The sequence below is a fragment of the Mesoplodon densirostris genome, chromosome 7 (assembly GCF_025265405.1).
Source record: "Mesoplodon densirostris isolate mMesDen1 chromosome 7, mMesDen1 primary haplotype, whole genome shotgun sequence".
Lineage (NCBI taxonomy): Eukaryota > Metazoa > Chordata > Mammalia > Artiodactyla > Ziphiidae > Mesoplodon > Mesoplodon densirostris.
The window spans coordinates 99,846,762-99,868,049 of record NC_082667.1 but is presented as its reverse complement, the minus strand read 5'-3'; the positions used below and the strand labels follow the sequence as shown (position 1 = coordinate 99,868,049).

The following is a 21,288-nucleotide window of genomic DNA, read 5'->3' as shown; positions in this document are numbered from 1 at the left end:
TATATACAATGGAGTATTACTCAGCCACAAAAAGAAACGAAATTGAGTTATTTGTAGTGAGGTGGATGGACCTACAGTCTGTCATACAGGGTGAAATAAGTCAGAAAGAGAAAAACAAATACCGTATGCTAACACATATGTATGTAATCTAAAATAAAAAAAAAAGGTTATGAAGAACGTAGCAGCAAGACAGGAATAAAGACATAGACGTAGAATGGACTTGAGGACACAGGGGGTGGGGGAGGGTAAGCTGGGAAGAAGTGAGAGAGTGGCATGGACTTATATATACTACCAAATGTAAAATAGATAGCTAGTGGGAAGCAGCCACATAGCGCAGGGAGATCAGCTCAGTGTTTTTTGACCACCTAGAGGAGTGGGATAGGGAGGTTGGGAGGGAGATGCAAGCGGGAGGAGATATGGGGATATATGTATATGTATAGCTAATTCACTTTGTTATAAAGCAGAAACTAACACACTATTGTAAAGCAATTATACTCCAATAAAGATGTTAAGGAAAAAAAAGGGATTTAGCTGCATTACTATAAAACTTCATTTACACAAACGGGCAGCAGGCTGGATTTAGCACACAGAGTGCAGTTCCCAACTCCTACACTAGAATATAAGCTACACAAAGCCTTTGTTTTGTTTCATTATGTATAAAAAGCATCTGGAACAGTGCCTGGTAAGTAGCAGGCACTCAATAAACATTCATATAATACTCTTGAAATAGAAAAAGCAATGCACAGTTCTATTATATATCTATTCCATTTAATGTGTATTTCTAGAAAAGAGGGAGGTCATTACAGAAGTACTCAACTTAAGGGTAACTTGTATCTAAAATCTGATCTTCAAAGCAAGATTAAACTATGAAGCATGGTTAGTAAAGTCTCTAAAAGAATAATGTACCCATCATCTAACTCAACTACTGTTTTAAAGGACCATAACAGTGAACCTTTGTATAAGTAAAAAAAAAAAAAAAAAAAAAAAGAGAGAGAGAGAGAGTTCCATGTTCAAAATAGAGCCTTTAGGAAAATGTTTTCCTCATTATAATTTCAGTAACAAGAAGGCATCTCTCCTCACTTGTCCAAGAGGCTGAGAATCCCGTTAACAGGAACTTTCATGGCGGAGTCTTATGGTTATCATGAACCATCATAGGGACTACAGTGGCAGAGCACCAAAAGATCAGGAATAAACATTCAAATAAGCAATTAAAGAAATAAGGATTTGCTAGACCATGTAGGATGAAAATAATTTCTTATTTATTTATGGAATTATATTTACTTCACCTTTGATCACTCAGCCAAATGGTCTCTTTCTCAAATAAGATATGGAAATTATAAAGATCCTAACCAGTAGGGTTATTTCTTATATTTTTAAAAAATAATACTTACAGACTTTCTGATATCTTTTGAAGAGAGATCAATTAATTTCTTGTTCATAGACCATTCTTCATCAGTTTCCATTATGGCTTTCTAAGAAATAGCCATTTGTCAATTAAAAAGTAATACACAAGTAAATACAAAGAGTTTAATAGTAAAGTAATATGGTGAATTAATTATAAGGTATAATGTACATATTAGGTTATTATTTTGAATGAATTAAGCCTTTAATTTCTGTTATTTGAAATTGGAATTTCTTGATTTCATACAAGTCTTATCTTTAGCCAAAATAATAGTATTTTACTCATTCTCAACTCTTGTACTAACTTTAGCTCACCTTTACATGACAAAAACAATCCTTAGTAAGACCAAGCAATTTAATATTGAACGTAATTTATGAACATAAAGTTCACAAATTCCTTACGCCATTCATAGACATCTACTCAAATAAATTCATTTTGTTTTATTGTTCTTCTTCCGTATATAAGAACAGTAATTTATGTGCTTTCTGGCAACCAAATACTTGAACTATTTCTGGCCATAGAAAAAAGGAGTAAAAATGCATGGAAAAAAATACATAGACATGGAATTATAAGACTTTCTAAGCTAATCAATATGACTAGTGTTTATGGTAAATAAATATTTAATAGAAAGAAAAGCCATGGTGATAATTATAAAATAATGTCATTTTATACATCATTACTAATGAAGCAAATTTTAAAGGTGAAATTAACATTCAAATAAGCATAGTTTAAATACATCAGGTATACTGCTGCTCCCTATTTAAAAGACATGGATTGCTTGTGTTGACACTAAAATGTAGCACATTCAATATAAAATTGAAGCTAAATCAAATAAGTACATCTTTAACGATCATATAAAAGATACAAAATAAAAGTGGCATACCATTCTGCTAAGAGATGACATTTCTGTCACCCACCATGAGCAACAGTAGCTGCTCTATGTTGTGCCCTATGTACTTCAATACCTATAGTCACAATCTCCTAGGGCTCACTGAGGAAGTATAAGAGAAAAAAAAATTGAAGGAAAGCATAATAATCTCTTTCTCAATTGATTCTCTTTAATACAGGACTGACATGGATTTGGGAATTATCTGGCTTGTTTTCCTATACTTTAATAGCATGACTTCAAAGCAAATAATCAGATTGTTTTAAAAAATTTCTATAGGAAAAGTTGATTTTCACCACCTCATCAACCTTAACAGGTTTAATAATCCTTTTTTAAAATAATTCTTTTTATTGGGATTTACAGTCCATATTAATTAAAATTTACCATCCTATATTGTCTAAATGTTGCCTCTGCAAGTTTCTATACCACCTCACAAAACATTATCTTCTTCTTTAATTGTACACGTTACTATTTCATATATGGTTCTACATTTACAAATTTATATTAGTCTATAAACTACACAGCACTCAGGTCAGTATCAAACAAATGCTATTTAGTTAAACCTGCTTGAATATTATAATGACACAATTGCTTAAGAACTCTAATCATTTATTACAATGTCCAAAGATGTATGTCAAGGTTAGATTTTAGTTTCTTTTTACAAAAAGTATGATGAGGTATTAAATACTACAACTTGCAGCAATAACTTGTCTCTGCAATTGTAATTTTTTTTTTTTTAGCCATTGTAATTTGTACTGTTTGCATGTAACTATGTTTGGCTCTAAGTAATTTAAATTATAAGTTTTCTAGAGTTATGACCACAATTTTGACTTGAAAGTACTTCTAGGTAGAACTTGATTTTTCATTTGAGAAATGAGAAATTAAAATAGAAGTTATAAATTACCATTTGATAGTATATTCATACTTACAAATAAGCATGCTTTTTAAAGGTCAAAATCCCTAATTTCTTCTACAGAAATTTATATAGTAGAATTTTTTGTGCTTTACTTCATTTCTTGATATAAAATTTGATAAGTACATAGGAGAAAAATATCAGAATAAAGATAACTATTCATAAAACCATAATATAGCAAAAAATAAGTATGCCTGTAAAGACTATCCATAAATACCTTAAAATAGATGGGAGCCATATCACCCACTTCCTTTGGGAGAGGAATGCATTCATAAACCATGTGATACTGTTTCTTCAAGCTCATGTTCGTTTCTAAAAAGATACAGTCCAATCCTTTATCTTCAAACATCTTTACCAATGATTTTCTAAACATCTGAAGAGAGGAAAATGGCTAGGTAAATAACTCACTGAGAAGAGATTCAAAATATGAAAACAATAAAAAGTATAATAAATTCTTTTAAAATAAAAAAATAGTAAACAATGTTTGAACTCTACAGTGTTACCTTATAGTTACTTTACTTTCTAAATCTACCACATAATTTCACATAGTTAAGCAACATGTTTCTTTAACTGAAACGCACTCTGCTCAGTATTATGTATATATTGGAAACAGCGCCAGTAAACTAAAATAAGAAAAGGAAGAGAGAAAAATCAAATTTAGGTGGTAAAATACATAGAACTGACAGTAAAATCATAGGAAAACATTCAAAAACCAAAAAAGGTACTCTGAGCATGTAGGCATCCTTAAATTCAGTAACAGTCATGCAGAATTCACTTCCAATTGCTTTTCTAGCCTCAAAGTAACTTCATTTGCTGGCTCCCTTCATATGTCTTCTGATCCTTCACTTGCAAAGTTTCACTCAGCATAATTCCCTAGAGATTCAACCAGGTTGCTGTTGAGACCCTGCCTAGTTATGGCCATGTGGAGATAGAAGTTCAGGTTTTCCATTCAAGCCTTTGTTGACACCCAAAAAGAAGAAAGGCTACAAATTACTGCTGGGTAGGGGTTGGGAGTTCTGGGTTCCGACCAGGTCTCCTCTGATCACTTATTATTGATCACTCATCACTATTCTATTTTCCACTCATTTTATAAAATAAGAACAAGTAGGAAAAAAAATCAAATAATTATAATTTGAGGTAAACTAAAAAGGTATCTAGTAAGCAACAGATACAGGATTCGCTCTACATTTCTAACCACAGCTGTATATATAAGCTCAGCATTTTTTAAGATAAAAAAAATAGTAAACAATGTTTAAACTCTACAATGTTGCCTTATAGTTACTTTACTTTCTAAATCTACCACATAATTTCACATAGTTAAGCAACATATTTTTAACTGAAACTCACTCTGCTCAGTATTATGTACATATTGGAAACAGTTCCAGTAAACTAAAATAAGAAAAGAGATAAAATCACATTTAGGTGGTAAAATTTAGGTCTAACTGTTGGATGACTGTTCTAGAGTCTATCTGGACAATAGCGAAGAAGACAGACTGAAGATGTCATGGATTATAAATGAAAACTCAAAAGTACTAAATTAGTAGTGATGCAAGAATAGTTAAATATTATAAAATATATAAACATCATACTTATAGCCTCAAGGAGGACAATACACACTTTTAAGTAATTCATATATATATATATATATATATATATATATATATATATATATATATATATATATATAAAATACTTTAATTTAAAAATATGAGTTTAATGGTATAATTTGAGGTTATCACCTCCATTAAAGCAGGATTTCCCCAAGTTCAATACAACAAATACACTATACATAGTTAAATAATATGCATTCTTTAAAATTTATATGAAAACTAAACAATGAAGAAAGTGTTTTAGTTCATTATCATAAGATACCAAAACTATTTTATGCTTCACAGAGATGTAGAGATCTCATGTTACAGGGGCGAAATAAAATTCCCGTGTTACTAGTAGAAAACACTTCATCCTTCAGGTAATCACTATTTTCCATGTTTCTAAACTATGATTACTCACCTAATTGCAATTCCTCATTTAGTTAACACATCTGGACTTATATTCCTTACAATATATTTAATTAATCTATACTCGAGTGTTACAATTCTTACACATTACAAATCACATTACAAAAAACTCAGATAAACATGAGTAAAGGAATTTAAAATAAATATTAAAGTATTTTCATTAAAGATACCAAAGCTATTTAGGGCTGATGATATAATATTAATACTATAATTTATTCAAATTTTCTAAATAGAACATGTCTAAAGATAAGATTATACAAAGATAAATGTTATGCGATAGTACAGAACATACACATTTAATTCTACACCCTTCATGAAGTGACCCCTCAAAAATGACATTAAGATAATTTTCAAAACAGCATAAAGCTATTAGAACAAAGAAAATGAGAGAAAATACGCTAAAAATCAGATAACCCCATAATATCTGACTTAAACACTAGAAAGCTGGTTCACAGTTGGGTGATATAGGAGGAGGGGGTTTAGCAGGGATGGTAAAGAAGAAACTCATGCTGCACTGCAGAATCCTCAAAAGGCTCAGGAATTGGCAGCACCAATGAATTATGGAACTAGAGGTGAAGGTGTAATGAAAAACAGATGGCACAGATGAAAGTCTTTTGAAAAAAAATAACACACCAGATCCCCTCCTCCACACCAGCAGAACACTATAGGATAACCTTCTGGAGAAGGCAAACAACAAAGTTGCTGGGCTAGGAAAACCAGCCACAGTTGAGAGTATACAGTCTGAAAACAGGGGCATCATAAAAAATGTTACTTAGTGTTCTTAAATGTCTGACATTCTGCCACACCAGCCTTCTTTCCCAACTCAGCTCCCAGAACACTGGAAAGCAGACATAGATGCTCTAGGCAAGAGATCGAAAGAGTGTTTTCTGGAGAGTCTGAGTAGCCCCAAGAAAAAGACCTAATGGTACTAACACTGAAAGTTTTCCACTGAAATGGCCCCACAGTGAAGCCCACTGTAGATAAGCATTAACAACCCCACCACCATACCGCTAATTTGATATTTAAAAAATGGACCTACAGTGTCTGACTATAACATATGTTCAAGCTCATTTGTCAAACTGATAAGAATAAACTTAAAGGGGAACAAGTTTCACTATATATTTAATAAAACTAAAAATTTAGATATTATCATTAGAAATCTGTGATTATTCCCACATGCGCTGCTGAATATCTTTGTATATTCTACTAAACACAAGGTCTAAAATTAAATTTAAATGTTACTAGAGGATGGTGATAAAAATTACTTGAAGGAAGTGGCCCCTGAATTTGCAAACATAATTTTTTGCTAAGTCAAATCATTTTTAACATATATTCTCTAAAAGAGGTGAATGACCATAAGGGTATTAACCAGGGCATAATTAATTTGAGTTTTTGTATATATTTGAAAGTAAAAACAAAAATTGAAAAAAAGTACATTTCTTTAAATAAGCTAGAATTCAGATATTTTCTTCATTCACTATCATAGAGTAATTTAAACCTTCTAACAACTTCTTTTATCACAAAAGAGAGCTATAATGCCATTATTTACATAAAAAATTTGGCTTTTCCTCCCTCACTCAATTTTCTATAATGCATCTGGCTTACAAAACTTGCTAAACCGTAATGTAACCTATACTAGTATATACCACACCTTTGGGCAGAATTAATGAGTGATTTTATCTCTGCATTTCTTACAACACCTGCATTATCTTACACTCATGCACTCAGTATCTCCTGAACTGAATAAATTTCTTCTTTATCCAACTCAGTGTTTTTCATCAAGTAACTTAATTTCTTATAGAAACATATAACATACAGACTAGATTCCTGTATAACTTAAAATCTTTTTGGCACTTTACTTTTGCTCTAAGTTAAATCAGTTTTGCATGTATACATTTTTAAAAAGCATTCCGGAAAAGTCCCCAAATAATCCTGAAAACTAAATCTGCAACACTTTCCACTTTAAATTATTTATTGCACTGGCATCCACTATTAGAAAAAGAAAAATTGTTTTCACATCAAATACACTTATCCACACTCTTACCCTTGCTGGGCCATAGATGCATTAAAACAGTCTGCCCTTTAACTTTCACAGCATAAACTTAAAGATTTCAGGGAGTTAAAAGATGGTATTTCATGAAATACAGTCAAAATGTCTCCTCTCTTGGCATCTTTATCAGCATGATACAAAGACTAGTATTAGTCTCTTTAGAAGTCTTAAAATTTTCGTGTTTTCTAACTAGGGGTTCCTATAGCCCCTATTCACTTGTCAGTCATTAGAAAAACGGGACCTCCCTCCCTCCTTTCCTTCCTTCCTTCTCTCTCTCTCTCTCTCTCTTTCTCCCTTCCTTCCTTCCTCCCCTCCCTCCCTTTCTCTCTCTCTCTCTCTCTTTTGGTCATTATAAGGTCTTGCAATTCAGCAGCAATTTCACCCACGTTGTGCCTTTCAATTTCTTGAAGATCAGACACAGACATTCACACACACACACACACACACACACACACACACACACACGCACACACACACACAATCCCTGAATCCAAAAGGCTATAAGGGAAAAGTATGGAAATTAAAGCTGGTAACAAAATCATGACAAAAACACAGCAGCAGCAAAGGTCAATGCCATTACAGGAAAATAGGACAAATGCTAAATGTAAACCACTAAGTTCCAAAAATTATTTTTTATTATCTGAAAACATCTTTCCTTTGGCTGTAATTTATTAGCTTACTGTGGTAAGAATGATTATTTCATGTTCCACGAAAACAAATATTAGAAATCTTACATTGATTTCTTTTAAAGTAAAAATAATTATTACTTGATTATAGTTTATTTAGTAGACAAAAGCTTTCAGTTGTATACCTGGAACTACTTTACTATATGACAATTATACCTCAATAAATATTTTTATTTAAAGCTTTCAATAAAGTAAAAAGGTAGTGAGTGGTGAAAACATCATGACCCACAGATATACACAACTATGGAAATGTATACTTGTTTAAATTCAGAAAGTAAAATCATTGAATGAAGGCATAAAACTTGTTAGAATTTATCACAATAGTGTGTAAAAACTGCTCTTGATCATTACAATGATCATGAGTGTTATCATGCTGACCTGAATTTCCTCCCAGATGTCTTCATCCAATAAGGTAGCTGCTCTATAGTGCTGCAAAGGGACTATCAAGCAGTGCCCTTCAGTAAGAGATCGAAAGTTGGGTAAACATAAATAAACCTATGGGAAAAAAAGATGCAAAGGTGAAATGTTACTGCTGTTTATTCTCAGTTCTGAAATATGAGCCCCTCGTAGGTTAACATGGCTAACAGTTAATAAAATAAACCTGCTCATAAGTAATATATTATAGTTTAATATTTTAAAGACATTCACTATTTAAAATTTTAAAATCCATGAATCTTTCAATAACAAGAAATTTGTTGCATAAGTCTCAATTTTGACTGCTATACCTCAAAGATTAAGCTTACCAAAGGGTAGAATGAATGACACTTTATCCTTCACCTGAGAAAGCTATATGCCTTCAAAGCCCTTGAAACAGCACAAATTTTGCAAAAATAAAAGAAATACATGACCTTGTAATGATACGGAAGTTAAACTGATGCCTATTAATCAGGTCTTACTTCTCTCATTGGCTGAGAAAAGAGAAATAACCTCTGTATGGCTTTACAGAACTGGTTAAGTTCTATTTATTTACATACATGTATTACCTACAAGCTGGTACTATTTTTTTCATTTTACACAAACTGTCTAAAAATAAAAAAAGGTCAATTAGTATATATGTAGAGAGGAAAAGGTGTTCATAGAAACATAAATATTCTTCAAGAGGCTTGATCCTATTTTCTATAATTTTTTGCTAGGTTTTAGCTAGAAAAATTTTATGTAAGAGAATTAATTAATGAATTAATAAATTTATTTATTAATTGCTTTACAAAATTATGTAAATTTTTAAAACTTCGCTGTAAGAGGAGAAACTAGGAGTGTATGTGGATATGGCTATCTACTTAAATTTACAGTTAAATCCCAAAAATATTCACAATTAAAAACAATATCAGGAATAAGCACTGAAGAGGTGGCCAAGACGCTGGACTAGGAAGACCCTGAGCCCACCTCCTCCCACAGGCACAACAAAATTACAACTAATTACAGAGCAACTACCTGTAAGAACAACCTGAAGACCAGCAGAAAAGATACTCCACAACTAAAGACATAAAGAAGGAACCACAATGAGACAGGCAACAGGGCTGGAGATGCACTTTAGTCAGGACCTACACCCCCAGGTCAGCAACCCACAGACCAGAGGAATACTACAATTATAGAGGTCCTCCGCAAGAAGCAAGGAGTGTGAACCCCACACTGGGCTCCCAGGCAGGGGATTTGCACCATGAAGATGAGCTCCCAGAATGTCTGGCTTTGAAGGCCTGCAAGGTTTGCATATGTGAGAGATCCCAAGGGCAATAGGAAATAGGGACTCGATTCTTAAAGGTTGTCTGCAAAATCTCATATGCTCTGAGTCCTAGCACAGAGGCACTAGTTTGAAAGGAGCCTGTTTCAGACCCACTTGCTGCTCTTGGAGAGCCTCCGAAACAGGCAGGAAGCAATTGGGACTCCCCCTGGGGACAGAAAAGCTGGCAGCCGCCATTTTTGGCAGCTCATTCTACCTCAGTAACACCAGCACTGGCAAGCACCATTTTAGAATCCTCCCTCTAGCTTATTAGTGCCAAGGGCCAGGCCTGTCCTCCAGCAAACTGGCATCAGCCCTGAGCCCTGCTGGGCATGCAATGAACCACTTGAGAAGCCTACCCCACCTACCAGCAGACAGCAGCAGCCCCACATCCCATAGGTTGAAACAGACAACCATGAGAAAAGCCTACCCTGCACTCCAGCAGGCCTGCAAGTCATGCCAAGAGGCACCACAGCCAACTAAGTTCAGCCCCACATACCAGCTCCCCAATGGAAGTTGATCCTACTGCAACAGAAGGGTACATGCAGCCCATATAGGGGGCACCCCTAGGAATAGGGTTCTGGTGACCAAAGGGGTGCATGCTGCCAGGTCCCACAGAATGTCTCTTATATAAAGCTGCTTCTGAAGATGGGGAGAAGTAACTGACATACTTAACACCAAGTAAAAAAACACAGAATTGGGTAAAATGAGGAGATGAAGGAAATGTCCCAAGTGAAGGAACAAGACATAACCTCAGGAAAAAAAGAAAAGCAACTAAACAAAGATAAGCAATTGACCCAATAAAGAGTTCAAGATAATGATCATAAATATGTTAACTGAACTTGGGAGAAGAAGGGATGAACACAGTGACAATTTCAAAAAAGAGTTAGAAAATACAAAGAAGAATCAAAGAGAACTAAAGAATACAAGAACTAAAAGAAAAATATATACTAGAACGAATCAACAGTAGATTGATTTAGAGGAACTCATACAGAGGAACTGATCAGAGATCTGGAAGATCTGGAAGACAGAGTAGTGGAAATCACTCAAGCTGAACAACAACAAAAAAAAGGGTTTTAAAAATGAGGATAAATTAAGAAAGACCTCTGAGACAACATCAAGCATACTAATATTCACATTATAGGGGTCCCAGAAGGAGCAGGGAAAGAAAAAGGGGTAGAAAGTGTATTCAAAGAAATTATGGCTGAAAACTTCCCTAACCATAAGAAGGAAACAGATATAGGTATAGGAAGCTATGGAGACTTCCAAACAAGATGAACCCAATGTGTCTACACCATGACACATTATAATTAAAATTGCAAAAATTAAAGATGAAGAGAGAATCTTAAGAGCAGCAAGAGAAAAGCAACTAGTTACATATAAGGTAACTCCCATAAGGCTATCAGCTGACTTTTCAGCAGAAATTGCACGCCAGAAGGGAATGGCATGATATCTTTAAAGAGATGAAAAGAAAAAACCTACAACCAACAATACTCTACTTGGCGATGTCATCATTCAGGTTTGAAGGAGAGTTAAAGTGTTTTAAAGATAAGCAAAAGCTGAAAGAGTTCAGCACTACTAAACTGGCTTTACAAGAAATGATAAAAAGACTTCTCTAAGGAGAAAAAAGCCATAACTAGAATTATGAAAAGAAGAGTCTCACTGAGAAAGGCAAACATACATTAAAGGTAGTAGATCAACCACTTACAAAGCTAGTAGGAAGGTTAAGAGATAAAAGTAAAAAAATTATCCATATGTGCGATAAGTAGTTAAGGGATACACAAAACAGAAAGATGTAAAATATGACAACAAAAACATTAAATGTTGGGGGGAGAGCAGTAAAATGTAGTGTGGTTAGAATGAGTATAAACTTAACAGATCATTAATTTAAAATGAAGATTTTATATATATATGTAAATATGTATGTTGTTACATATGAACATCATGGTAACTAAAAAATCAAAAACCAGTAATAGATACACAAAAAAGAAAAAGAAATCCAAATGTAACACTAAAGACAGTCATCAAATCAAAGGAAAGAGAGCAAAAGGAGAAGAAAGGAATGAAGAAGAACTATAAAAAACAACAGGAAAACAATGAACAAAATAGCAACAAAGACACAGAGCAACTAATTTGGTAAAGAAAACAAGAGTGATACATATGCTGCTTCCACGAGATTCATTTCAGATCTAAAGACATACACACTGAAAGTGAGGAAACAAAAGATTGTATTTGATGCAACATGATACACCACATTAAAAAACTGAAGAGTATAAATCATATGATCATCTCCATAAATGCAGAAAAAGCTTTAGACAAAATTCAAGACCCATTTATAACAAAAACTCAACAAAGTGGGTATACAGAGAACATACACCAATATAATACAGCCATACATGAAAAACTCACAGCCAACATTATACTCAACAGTGAAAAGCTGAAAGCATTTCCTCTAAGATCAGGAATAAAAAGGATGCCCACTCTCACCATCTGTGTTTAGCCACAGCAAACAGAGAAGAAAAAGACAAAAAAAAAGACTGCAAATTAAAAAGAAGTAAAACTGTCACTGTTTGCAGATGACACAATACTATACATATCAAATCCTAAAGATGCTACAAAAAACTACTATAACAAATAAATGAATTCAGTAAAGTTGCAGGATAAAAAAGATTAATATACAGAAATCTATTGTTTTTCTATACATTAATAATAAATTATCAGAAAAAGAAAGCAAGAAATCAAATCCCATACAAAATTGCATCAAAAAGAAGAAAATACCTAGAAATAAACTTAACTAATCATGTGAAAGACCTATACTCTGAAAACTGTAAGACACTAATGAAGGGAACTGATGATACAAAGAAATGGAGAGATATCCTGTGTTCATGGATTGGAAGAAATAACACAGTTAAAATGTCCATATTACTCAAAGCAATCTACAAGTTTAATACAACCCATATTAAAATAACCATGATATTTTTCACAGAATAAAAGACCCTGAATAGCTAAAACAACCTTGAGAAAAAAAGAACAAACCATAGGTATCACGCTCCCTGAGTTCAGTTGATACTACAAAGCTACAGTAAAATCATAACAGTATGGTACTGGCACAAAAACAGACACAGAGATCAATGAAGTAGAATAGAAAGCCCAGGAATAAACCCATGAACCTATGGTCAATTAATCTATGGCAGAGGAGGCAAGAATATACAAAGGAAAAGACAGTCTCCTCAATAAGGGGTGCTGGGAAAACTGAACAGCTACATGTAAAAGAATGAAATTAGAACAATTTCTCACACCATATGCAAAAATTAACTCATAAAACTCCTAGAAGAACACTATAGGCAGAACACTCTGTGACAAAAATCATGGTTTATGTTTTTGGATCAGTCTCCTAAGGCAAAAGAAACAAAAGAAAAAATAAACAAATGGGACCTAATTAAACTTAAAAGCTTTTGCACAGCAAAAGACACCATCCACAAAATGAAAAGACAACCTACTGAATGGGAGAAAATATTTGCAAATTATATGACTAATAAGGGGTTAACATCCAAAATATATAAACAGTTCATAAAATTCAGTATCAAAAAAAACAACCCAATTGAAAAATGGGCAGAAAACTAGAATAGACATTTTTCCAAGGAAGATACACAGATGGCTAATAGGCACATGAAAAGTTGCTCAACATTTCTAATCAACAGAGAAATGCAAATCAAAGCCATAAAGATATCACCTCACATCTGTGAGAATGGCTATCATCAAAAAGTCTATAAATGACAAATGTTGACAAGGATGTGGAGAAAAGGAAACCCTGTACACTGTTGTTGGGAATGTAAATTGGAAGTCACTACAGAAGACAGTATGGAGGTTCCTCAAAAAACTAAATATAGAACTATCATACCATCCAGCAGTTCCCCTCCCAGGTATACATCTGAAGAAAATGAAAACAATAATTGAAAAGACACATCACCCCAATGTTCACAACAGTATTATTTACAATAGCCATGATATGGAAGCAACCTAAGTGTCCATCAACAGATGAATAGATAAGATGTAATATATATATATACATACACACACACGCACACACACACACACAATGGAATATTACTCAGCCATAGTAAAAGAATGAATTCTGCCAATTGTAACAATGTGGATGGATCTAAGAGGTATAATGCTTACTGAAATAAGTCAGACAAAGAAATACAAATACTGTATGTTATCATTTATATGTGGAATCTAAAAAAATAAAATAAGCAAATGAATAAAATAAAACAAATACAGAGAACAAGCTAGTGGTTACCAGTGGAGAGAGGGGTGGGGGAGGGGAAAATAGGGATCGGGGTTTAAGAGATACAAACTTCTATGTATAAAATAAATAAGCAACAAGGCTGTATTGTACAGCACAGGGACATATAGCCATTATTTTGTAATAACTTTAAATGGAGTATAATCTATATAAATACTGAATCACTATGTTATAAACCTGGAACTAACACAATATTGTAAATCAACTATATTTCAATTAAAAAATAACAAATAAATAAAATAAAAAGAAAAGGAAGCCAACTCTTGCCATTTGTATTTAGCCACAGCAATCAGATAAGTAAAAGAAATAAAAGGAATCTAAACTGGAAAGGAAGAAAACTCACTGTTTGCAGATGACATGACACTATATATAGAGAGTCCTCAAGATGCTACCAAAAATACTATTAGAACTAATAAATGAATTCAGTAAAGTTGCAGGATACAAAATTAATACACAGAAATCTGTGGCATTTTTATACACTAATAACAAACAATCAGAAAGAAAAAATTAAGAAAACAGTCTCATTTACAGTTGCATCAAAAATAACAAAATACCTATAAATAAATCTTACCAAGGAGGTAAACAAGTTATACTCTGAAAATTATAAGACATCAATGAAAGAAAATGAAGATGACAAAAATAAATGGAAAGAAATTCTGTGTTCATAGACTGGAAGAAGTAATACCATTTAAAATGACCATACTACCTAAGGCAACCTGGAGATTCAATGCAATCCCTATCAAAATACCAATGGCATATTTCACAGAACTAGAACAAATAATTCTAAAAGTTGTATAAAAATACAAAAGATCCTGAACAGCCAAAACAATCTTGAGAAAGATGAACAAAGTTGGAGGTATCACACTTCCTGATTTCAAATTATACTACAAAGCTATAGTAATCAAAATAGAATGGTACTGGCATTAAAAACAGACACATAGATCAATGAAACAGAATAGAGAGCCCAGAAATAAACCCGTGCTTACATGTTCAATTAATCTACACCAAAAGAAGAATATACAAAAGGGAAAAGATAGCCTCTTCAATAAATGGTGTTGGGAAAACTGGACAGGTACATGCAAAAGAATCAATCTAGACTATTTTCTCACACCATATTAAAAAACATTCAAAATGGATTAAAGATTTAAATGTAAGACCGGAAACCAGAAAACTTCTAGAGAAAACTATAGGTAGTACACTCTTTGAAATTGATCTTAGAAACATTTTTTTGCATATGTCTCCTCAAGTAAGGGAAACAGAAGCAAAAATAAGTAAATGGGATTACGTCAAACTAAAAAGCTTTTACATAGTGAAAAAAATCATCAACAAAATGAAAAGGCAGCCTACTGAATGGGAGAAAATACTTGCAAATGATAGATAAGGGGTTAATATCCAAAATATACAAAAGAAGTCATATAACTCAAGACCAAAAAAACAAATGATTAAAAAATGGGCAGAGGACCAAACAAATTTTTCCAAAGAATATATACAGATGGCCAACAGACACATGAAAAGATGCTCAATATCACTAACAATGAGGGAAGTGCAAATCAAAACCACAATGAGATGCCACCTCATACCTGTCAGAATGGCTATCATCAAAAAAACAAATAACAAGTGTTGGTGAGGATGTGGACAAGAGGTGACCCTGCTACACTGTTGGTGGGAATATAAATTGGTGCAGGCACTATGGAACACAGTGTGGAGCTTCCTCAAAAAATTAAAAATAAAACTGCCATATGATCCAGCAATTTCACTTCTGAGTATTTACCTAAAAAAAAAAAACCACTACTTCAAAAAGATATATACATATCAATGTTCATTGCAGCATTATTTACAATAGCCAAGATATAGAAGAAACCTAAGTGTTCTTCAATAGACGAATGGATAAAGGAGATATGGTATATATGTATATGTGTATATATATGTGTGTGTGTGTGTGTATATATATATATGTACCACATATACAATGAAGTATAAGCCATACTGAAAACGAAATCTTGGCATTTGCAACACTATGGATTGAAATGCTAAGTGAAATAAGTTAGACAGAGAAAGATAAATACCATATCATCTCACATATATGTGAAATCAAAAAAACAAAACAAATGAACAAACATAATGAAACAAAAACACACTCATAGATACAGAGAACAAATGGGTGGTTGGCAGAGGGGAGTGTTTGGGGATGGAGGTGCGAAATAGGTGAAGGGGATGAAAAGGTATTAAAACTCCAGTTACAAAATAAATAAGTCATGGGGGTGTAATATACAGCATAAGGAATATGGTCAGTAATATTGTAATAACTTTGTATGGGGGCTGATGGTTACTAGACTTCTCATGGTGATCATTTCATAATGTATGCAAATGTCAAATCATTACATAGTACACCTGAAATTAACATAATATTGTATATCAACTATATTAGGTAAAACAAACAAAAAACAGTACTGATTCATTAGATGTAACAATTTTACTATACTAATGTTAAGATGGAAATAATAGAGGAAACTGGGCACAGGGTATATGGAACTCTGTACTGCCTTACAATTTTTCTGTAAATCTAAAACTGCTCTAAAAATCAAAGTACTTTTTTTTTTTTAAGTAAAGGATAGTGTTAAGACAAGAAGGGGAGAGATAACTTTTATTTTTAAGAAAGAGGGAGAAGGCAGGGACAATTTATGATCAGAAACTTACATAACTGTCTGACTCTAGTAAGTACTCACATAGCTTCATTAATACATTTGGATTTACGACATTAACTTTAAGTATTAGAAATTTAAGCTGAGTGAGAATTGCTGAACTGCTTTAGAATACTGTTAATTATTACTACCTAACGCAAAGTAATTCCTTAGAAACTCATAATCATATATAATTAACTTAGGTAACAACTAAAAGGAATAATTTCTTACTGTTTATTCAGATTAATAAAATAACCTATAAGCTACAATAGATGGGATAAGCAGTCAGATATTGTAGCAAATAGATGAAATTCCTTCGAACCAATATTTCAAACATTTCTATATTAAAATATTCATGGATGAAAGGCTGAAGCTAGGTAGCAGTTTTTAAAGCTAAGATAGCATAATAAAGCATAGACCAAGAAAAGAGATTCAAATGGTATTAAATGAAATCAGAATGAAACAACTAGTCTGAGAGGGAAGAAACAGATCAGCCAATGCTCAGTAAGTTAAAGGCAAAAGATTTAATACCTTTAGAAATCTCTAATTGGAAAATGTGGATACCTCACAGCAGAAGAGGAAAACTGAGAAGAATAGGAAAAGGAATGTATGAAATAATATATGAGTTGAAGAAATAGAAAATGTCTCTTTACTGGCCAACAGTTTCCTTTCATTAGTTAATTGAGAAATGCCTACTTTGGGACACGGCCTATAAAGCAGAAGGCTAAAAAAAGGTTTGTACACTTCACACCTCTTGGCCTCCCCTGGACCTGGCCTGTCTTCAGTGCATTAGGGAAAATGAAGTCATTGAGAAGAACCCAAACTTCTTGAAAAGAATTATTGAAAACTTTGTGTTACTTTATGTTTACTTTATTCTTACATTTTTTAAAGGTAGGGACTAGACTAAAGGGGAATGAAATATTTATATATAATGTCACAATTATGAAAATGCATATGTTTATGTAACAATCTAGAAAAGAACATGGAAAAATTAATACAAGTAAGTGATTAAGGTGGGGTTTTTGATTCATTAAATTTTGAATGAAATTTTTTACTTTTATTTTTGATAAAGTTTAGAGGAAAAGAAAGAAAAAGAAAGGGTAAGGAAATAAAGAAACCAAAATCCAAACTGATAAACTGACTGTCTTAATGACCTAAAGATATTAAAGACTATAATTGGAATGGAAAAGTCAATGCCAGTTCTTTGGCTACACCGGTGCTTGTGTGTGTATGTGTGTAAGTATCTATACACAACAAACAAATTAATTAATATGTATATGTATATTCCCCAAACTATTAGTTCCTGAAACTAGCATTCATTCAACTTCCGCTCCTACCACTTTTTCTCACTCACTCCACTCCAGCTACACTGATCTTTTTTCTGTTCCATAAATGCCTGCCTTATTTCCTCCTCAAGGCTTTTCACTCACTGATACCTCTTTCTGAAATATTATTCATTCATATCTTCATGTTGCTTGCTTCTTCTCATCTTTCATACCTTTACTAAAATGCCTCAGAGAAGCATTCTAGACCACCTTCGCAAAAAATACTCTCCCATTATTTTATTACATTTCCTCTCTATATCTGCTTCATAACAACACTTTCTTAAATCAGGGCAAACAACTGCATTTTTTATTCTCTGCTCCATTTCACTAGAATACAAGCTCCACAAGTATATCTGACTTTCTACTTATCCCCAGAGACTACTTAGGTTCTGGTATACATCAGGTACACAATAATTATTTACTTCATATAAGAATTAGGGATTGCATTGAATCTGTAGATTGCTTTGGGTAGTAGAGTCATTTTCACAATGTTGATTCTTCCAATCCAAGAACATGGTATATCTCTCCATCTATTTGTATCATCTTTAAATTCTTTCATCAGTGTCTTATAATTTTCTGCATACAGGTCTTTTGTCTCCCTAGGTAGGTTTATTCCTAGATATTTTATTCTTTTTGTTGCAATGGTAAATGGGAATGTTTACTTAATTTCATTTTCAGATTTTCCATCATTAGTGTACAGAAATGCAAGGGATTTCTGTGCATTAATTTTGTATCCTGCTACTTTACCAAATTCATTGATTAGCTCTAGCAGTTTTCTGGTAGCATCTTTAGGATTCTCTATGTATAGTATCATGTCATCTGAAAACAGTGACAGCTTCACTTCTTCTTTTCCAATTTGGATTCCTTTTATTTCTTTTTCTTCTCTGATTGCTGTGGCTAGAACTTCCAAAACTATGTTGAATAAGAGTGGCACAATTTGTATGGAAACATAAAAGACCCCGAATAGCTAAAGCAATCTTGAGAACGAAAAATGGAGCAGGAGGAATCAGGCTCCATGACTTCAGACTATACTACAAAGCTACAGTAAACAAGACAGTATGGTACTGGAACAAAAACAGAAATATAGATCAATGGAACAGGATAGAAAGCCCAGAGATAAACCCACAAACATATGGTCACCTTATCTTTGATAAAGGAGGCAATAATATACAGTGGAGAAAAGACAGCCTCTTCAATAAGTGGTGCTGGGAAAACTGGACAGCTACATGTAAAAGTATGAAGTTAGAACATTACCTAACACCATACACAAAAATAAACTCAAAATGGATTAAGGACCTAAATGTAAGGCCAGACACTATCAAACTCTTAGAGAAAAACAGGCAGAACACTCTATGACATAAATAACAGCAAGATCCTTTTTGACCCACCTCCTAGACAAATGGAAATAAAAACAAAAATAAACAAGTGGGACCTAATGAAACATCAAAGCTTTTGCACAGCAAAGGAAACCATAAACAAGACCAAAAAAACCCCCTCAGAATGGGAGAAAATATTTGTAAATGAAGCAACTGACAAAGGATTAATCTCCAAAATTTACAAGCAGCTCATGCAGCTCAATAACAAAAAACAACCCAATCCAAAAATGGGCAGAAGACCTAAATAGACATTTCCCTAAAGAAGATATACAGATTGCCAACAAACACATGAAAGAATGCTCAACACCATTAGTCATTAGAGAAATGCAAATCAAAACTACAATGAGATATCATCTCACACCGGTCAGAATGGCCATCATCAAAAAATCTAGAAACAATATATGCTGGAGAGGGTGTGGAGAAAAGGGAACCCTCTTGCACTGTTGGTGGGAATGTTAATTGATACAGCCACTATGGAGAACAGTATGGAGGTTCCTTAAAAACTACTACCATATGACCCAGCAATCCAACTACTGGGCATATACCCTGAGAAAACCATAATTCAAAAAGAGTCATGTACCAAAATGTTCATTGCAGCTCTATTTACAATAGGCAGGACATGGAAGCAACCTAAGTGTCCATCAGCAGATGAATGGATAAAGAAGATGTGGCACATATATACAATGGAATATTACTCAGCCATAAAAAGAAACAAAATTGAGTTATTTGTAGTGAGGTGGATGGACCCAGAGTCTGTCATACAGAGTGAAGTAAGTCAGAAAATGAAAAACAAATACCGTATGCTAACACATATATATGGAATCTAAGAAAAAAAAAAGAGGTCATAAAGAACCTAAGGGTAAGATGGGAGTAAAGACAGAGACCTACTAGATCATGGACTTGAGGATATGGGGAGGGGGAAGGGTAAGCTGGGACACAGTGAGAGAGTGGCATGGACACATATACATTACCAAACGTAAAACAGATAGCTAGTGGGAAGCAGCCGCATAGCACAGGGAGATCAGCTAGGTGGTTTGTGACCACCTAGTGGGGTGGGATAGGGAGGGTGGGAGGGAGGGAGACACAAGAGGGAAGAGACATGGGAACATATGTATAACTGATTCACTTTGTTATAAAGCTGAAAGTAACACAACATTGTAAAGCAATTATACTCCAATAAAGATGTTAAAAAAAGGAATTAAACTGCCAAATACTGAAATAAGTGACTATTATTAGTGACTATTAAATAAGTGATTATTAACATTTATTGAAAGAAGTGACTATAAACATACATGCTTGGTATATAATGGGATACATGTGTGGTATACAATGATGAGTAAAAGTTATCTATGCCCTTAGAGCACTTACAGCCTACTGGGGGAGACACTCAACAAGTAAAGCAAAATACATTTGACCCTTGAACAACATGGGTTTGAACTGCATGGGTCCAATTATACATGGACCCTTTTTCAATAAATACTGTGGTACTATATGATCCAGGGTTGACTGAATCCACAGATGTGGAAGTGCAGATGGAGGAGTGACTATGGGACTTGAGCATCTGTGTATTTTGGTATAGAGAGACTGCTGGAACCAATCCCCCATGGATACCAAGCAACAACTGTACAATAAACTTCTTCAAATTATGAGATATTCTATAAAGAAACAAAAAGGTTCTATGAGAAAGTAAGGGAAGAAGCAGAAGTTACTTTAGACTAAGTAGCTCTGAAGTGATTTTAATACTGAGAATCATGTGCCAATCATGAAAATAAGATCACATAGATGGTAAATGGCAGAGCAAGAATTTGAATCCAGGTGGTCTGGTTCCAAAGTCTAGGGCCTGAGCACTACTCAATGCTGCCTCTCTATAGAGAAGAATTACACAAAATGGGAGCTTCATATCATTTAGATATTTATACTCACTC

General features: G+C 33.5%; 1 protein-coding gene across 3 annotated transcripts in view; it reads right to left on the bottom strand.

Moving 5' to 3' along the window:
* CWF19L2 (CWF19 like cell cycle control factor 2) overlaps positions 1-21,288 on the bottom strand; it is a 208,105-nt gene that overhangs the window by 67,636 nt on the left and 119,181 nt on the right. For all 3 annotated transcript variants that reach the window (XM_060104503.1, XM_060104502.1, XM_060104504.1), the window contains exons 14-16: positions 8,334-8,450; positions 3,419-3,574; positions 1,392-1,472 (exon numbers count right to left, since the gene is read on the bottom strand). In XM_060104503.1, coding sequence (XP_059960486.1) covers positions 1,392-1,472; positions 3,419-3,574; positions 8,334-8,450 — 354 coding nt within the window. The remainder of the gene's footprint in view (positions 1-1,391; positions 1,473-3,418; positions 3,575-8,333; positions 8,451-21,288) is intronic.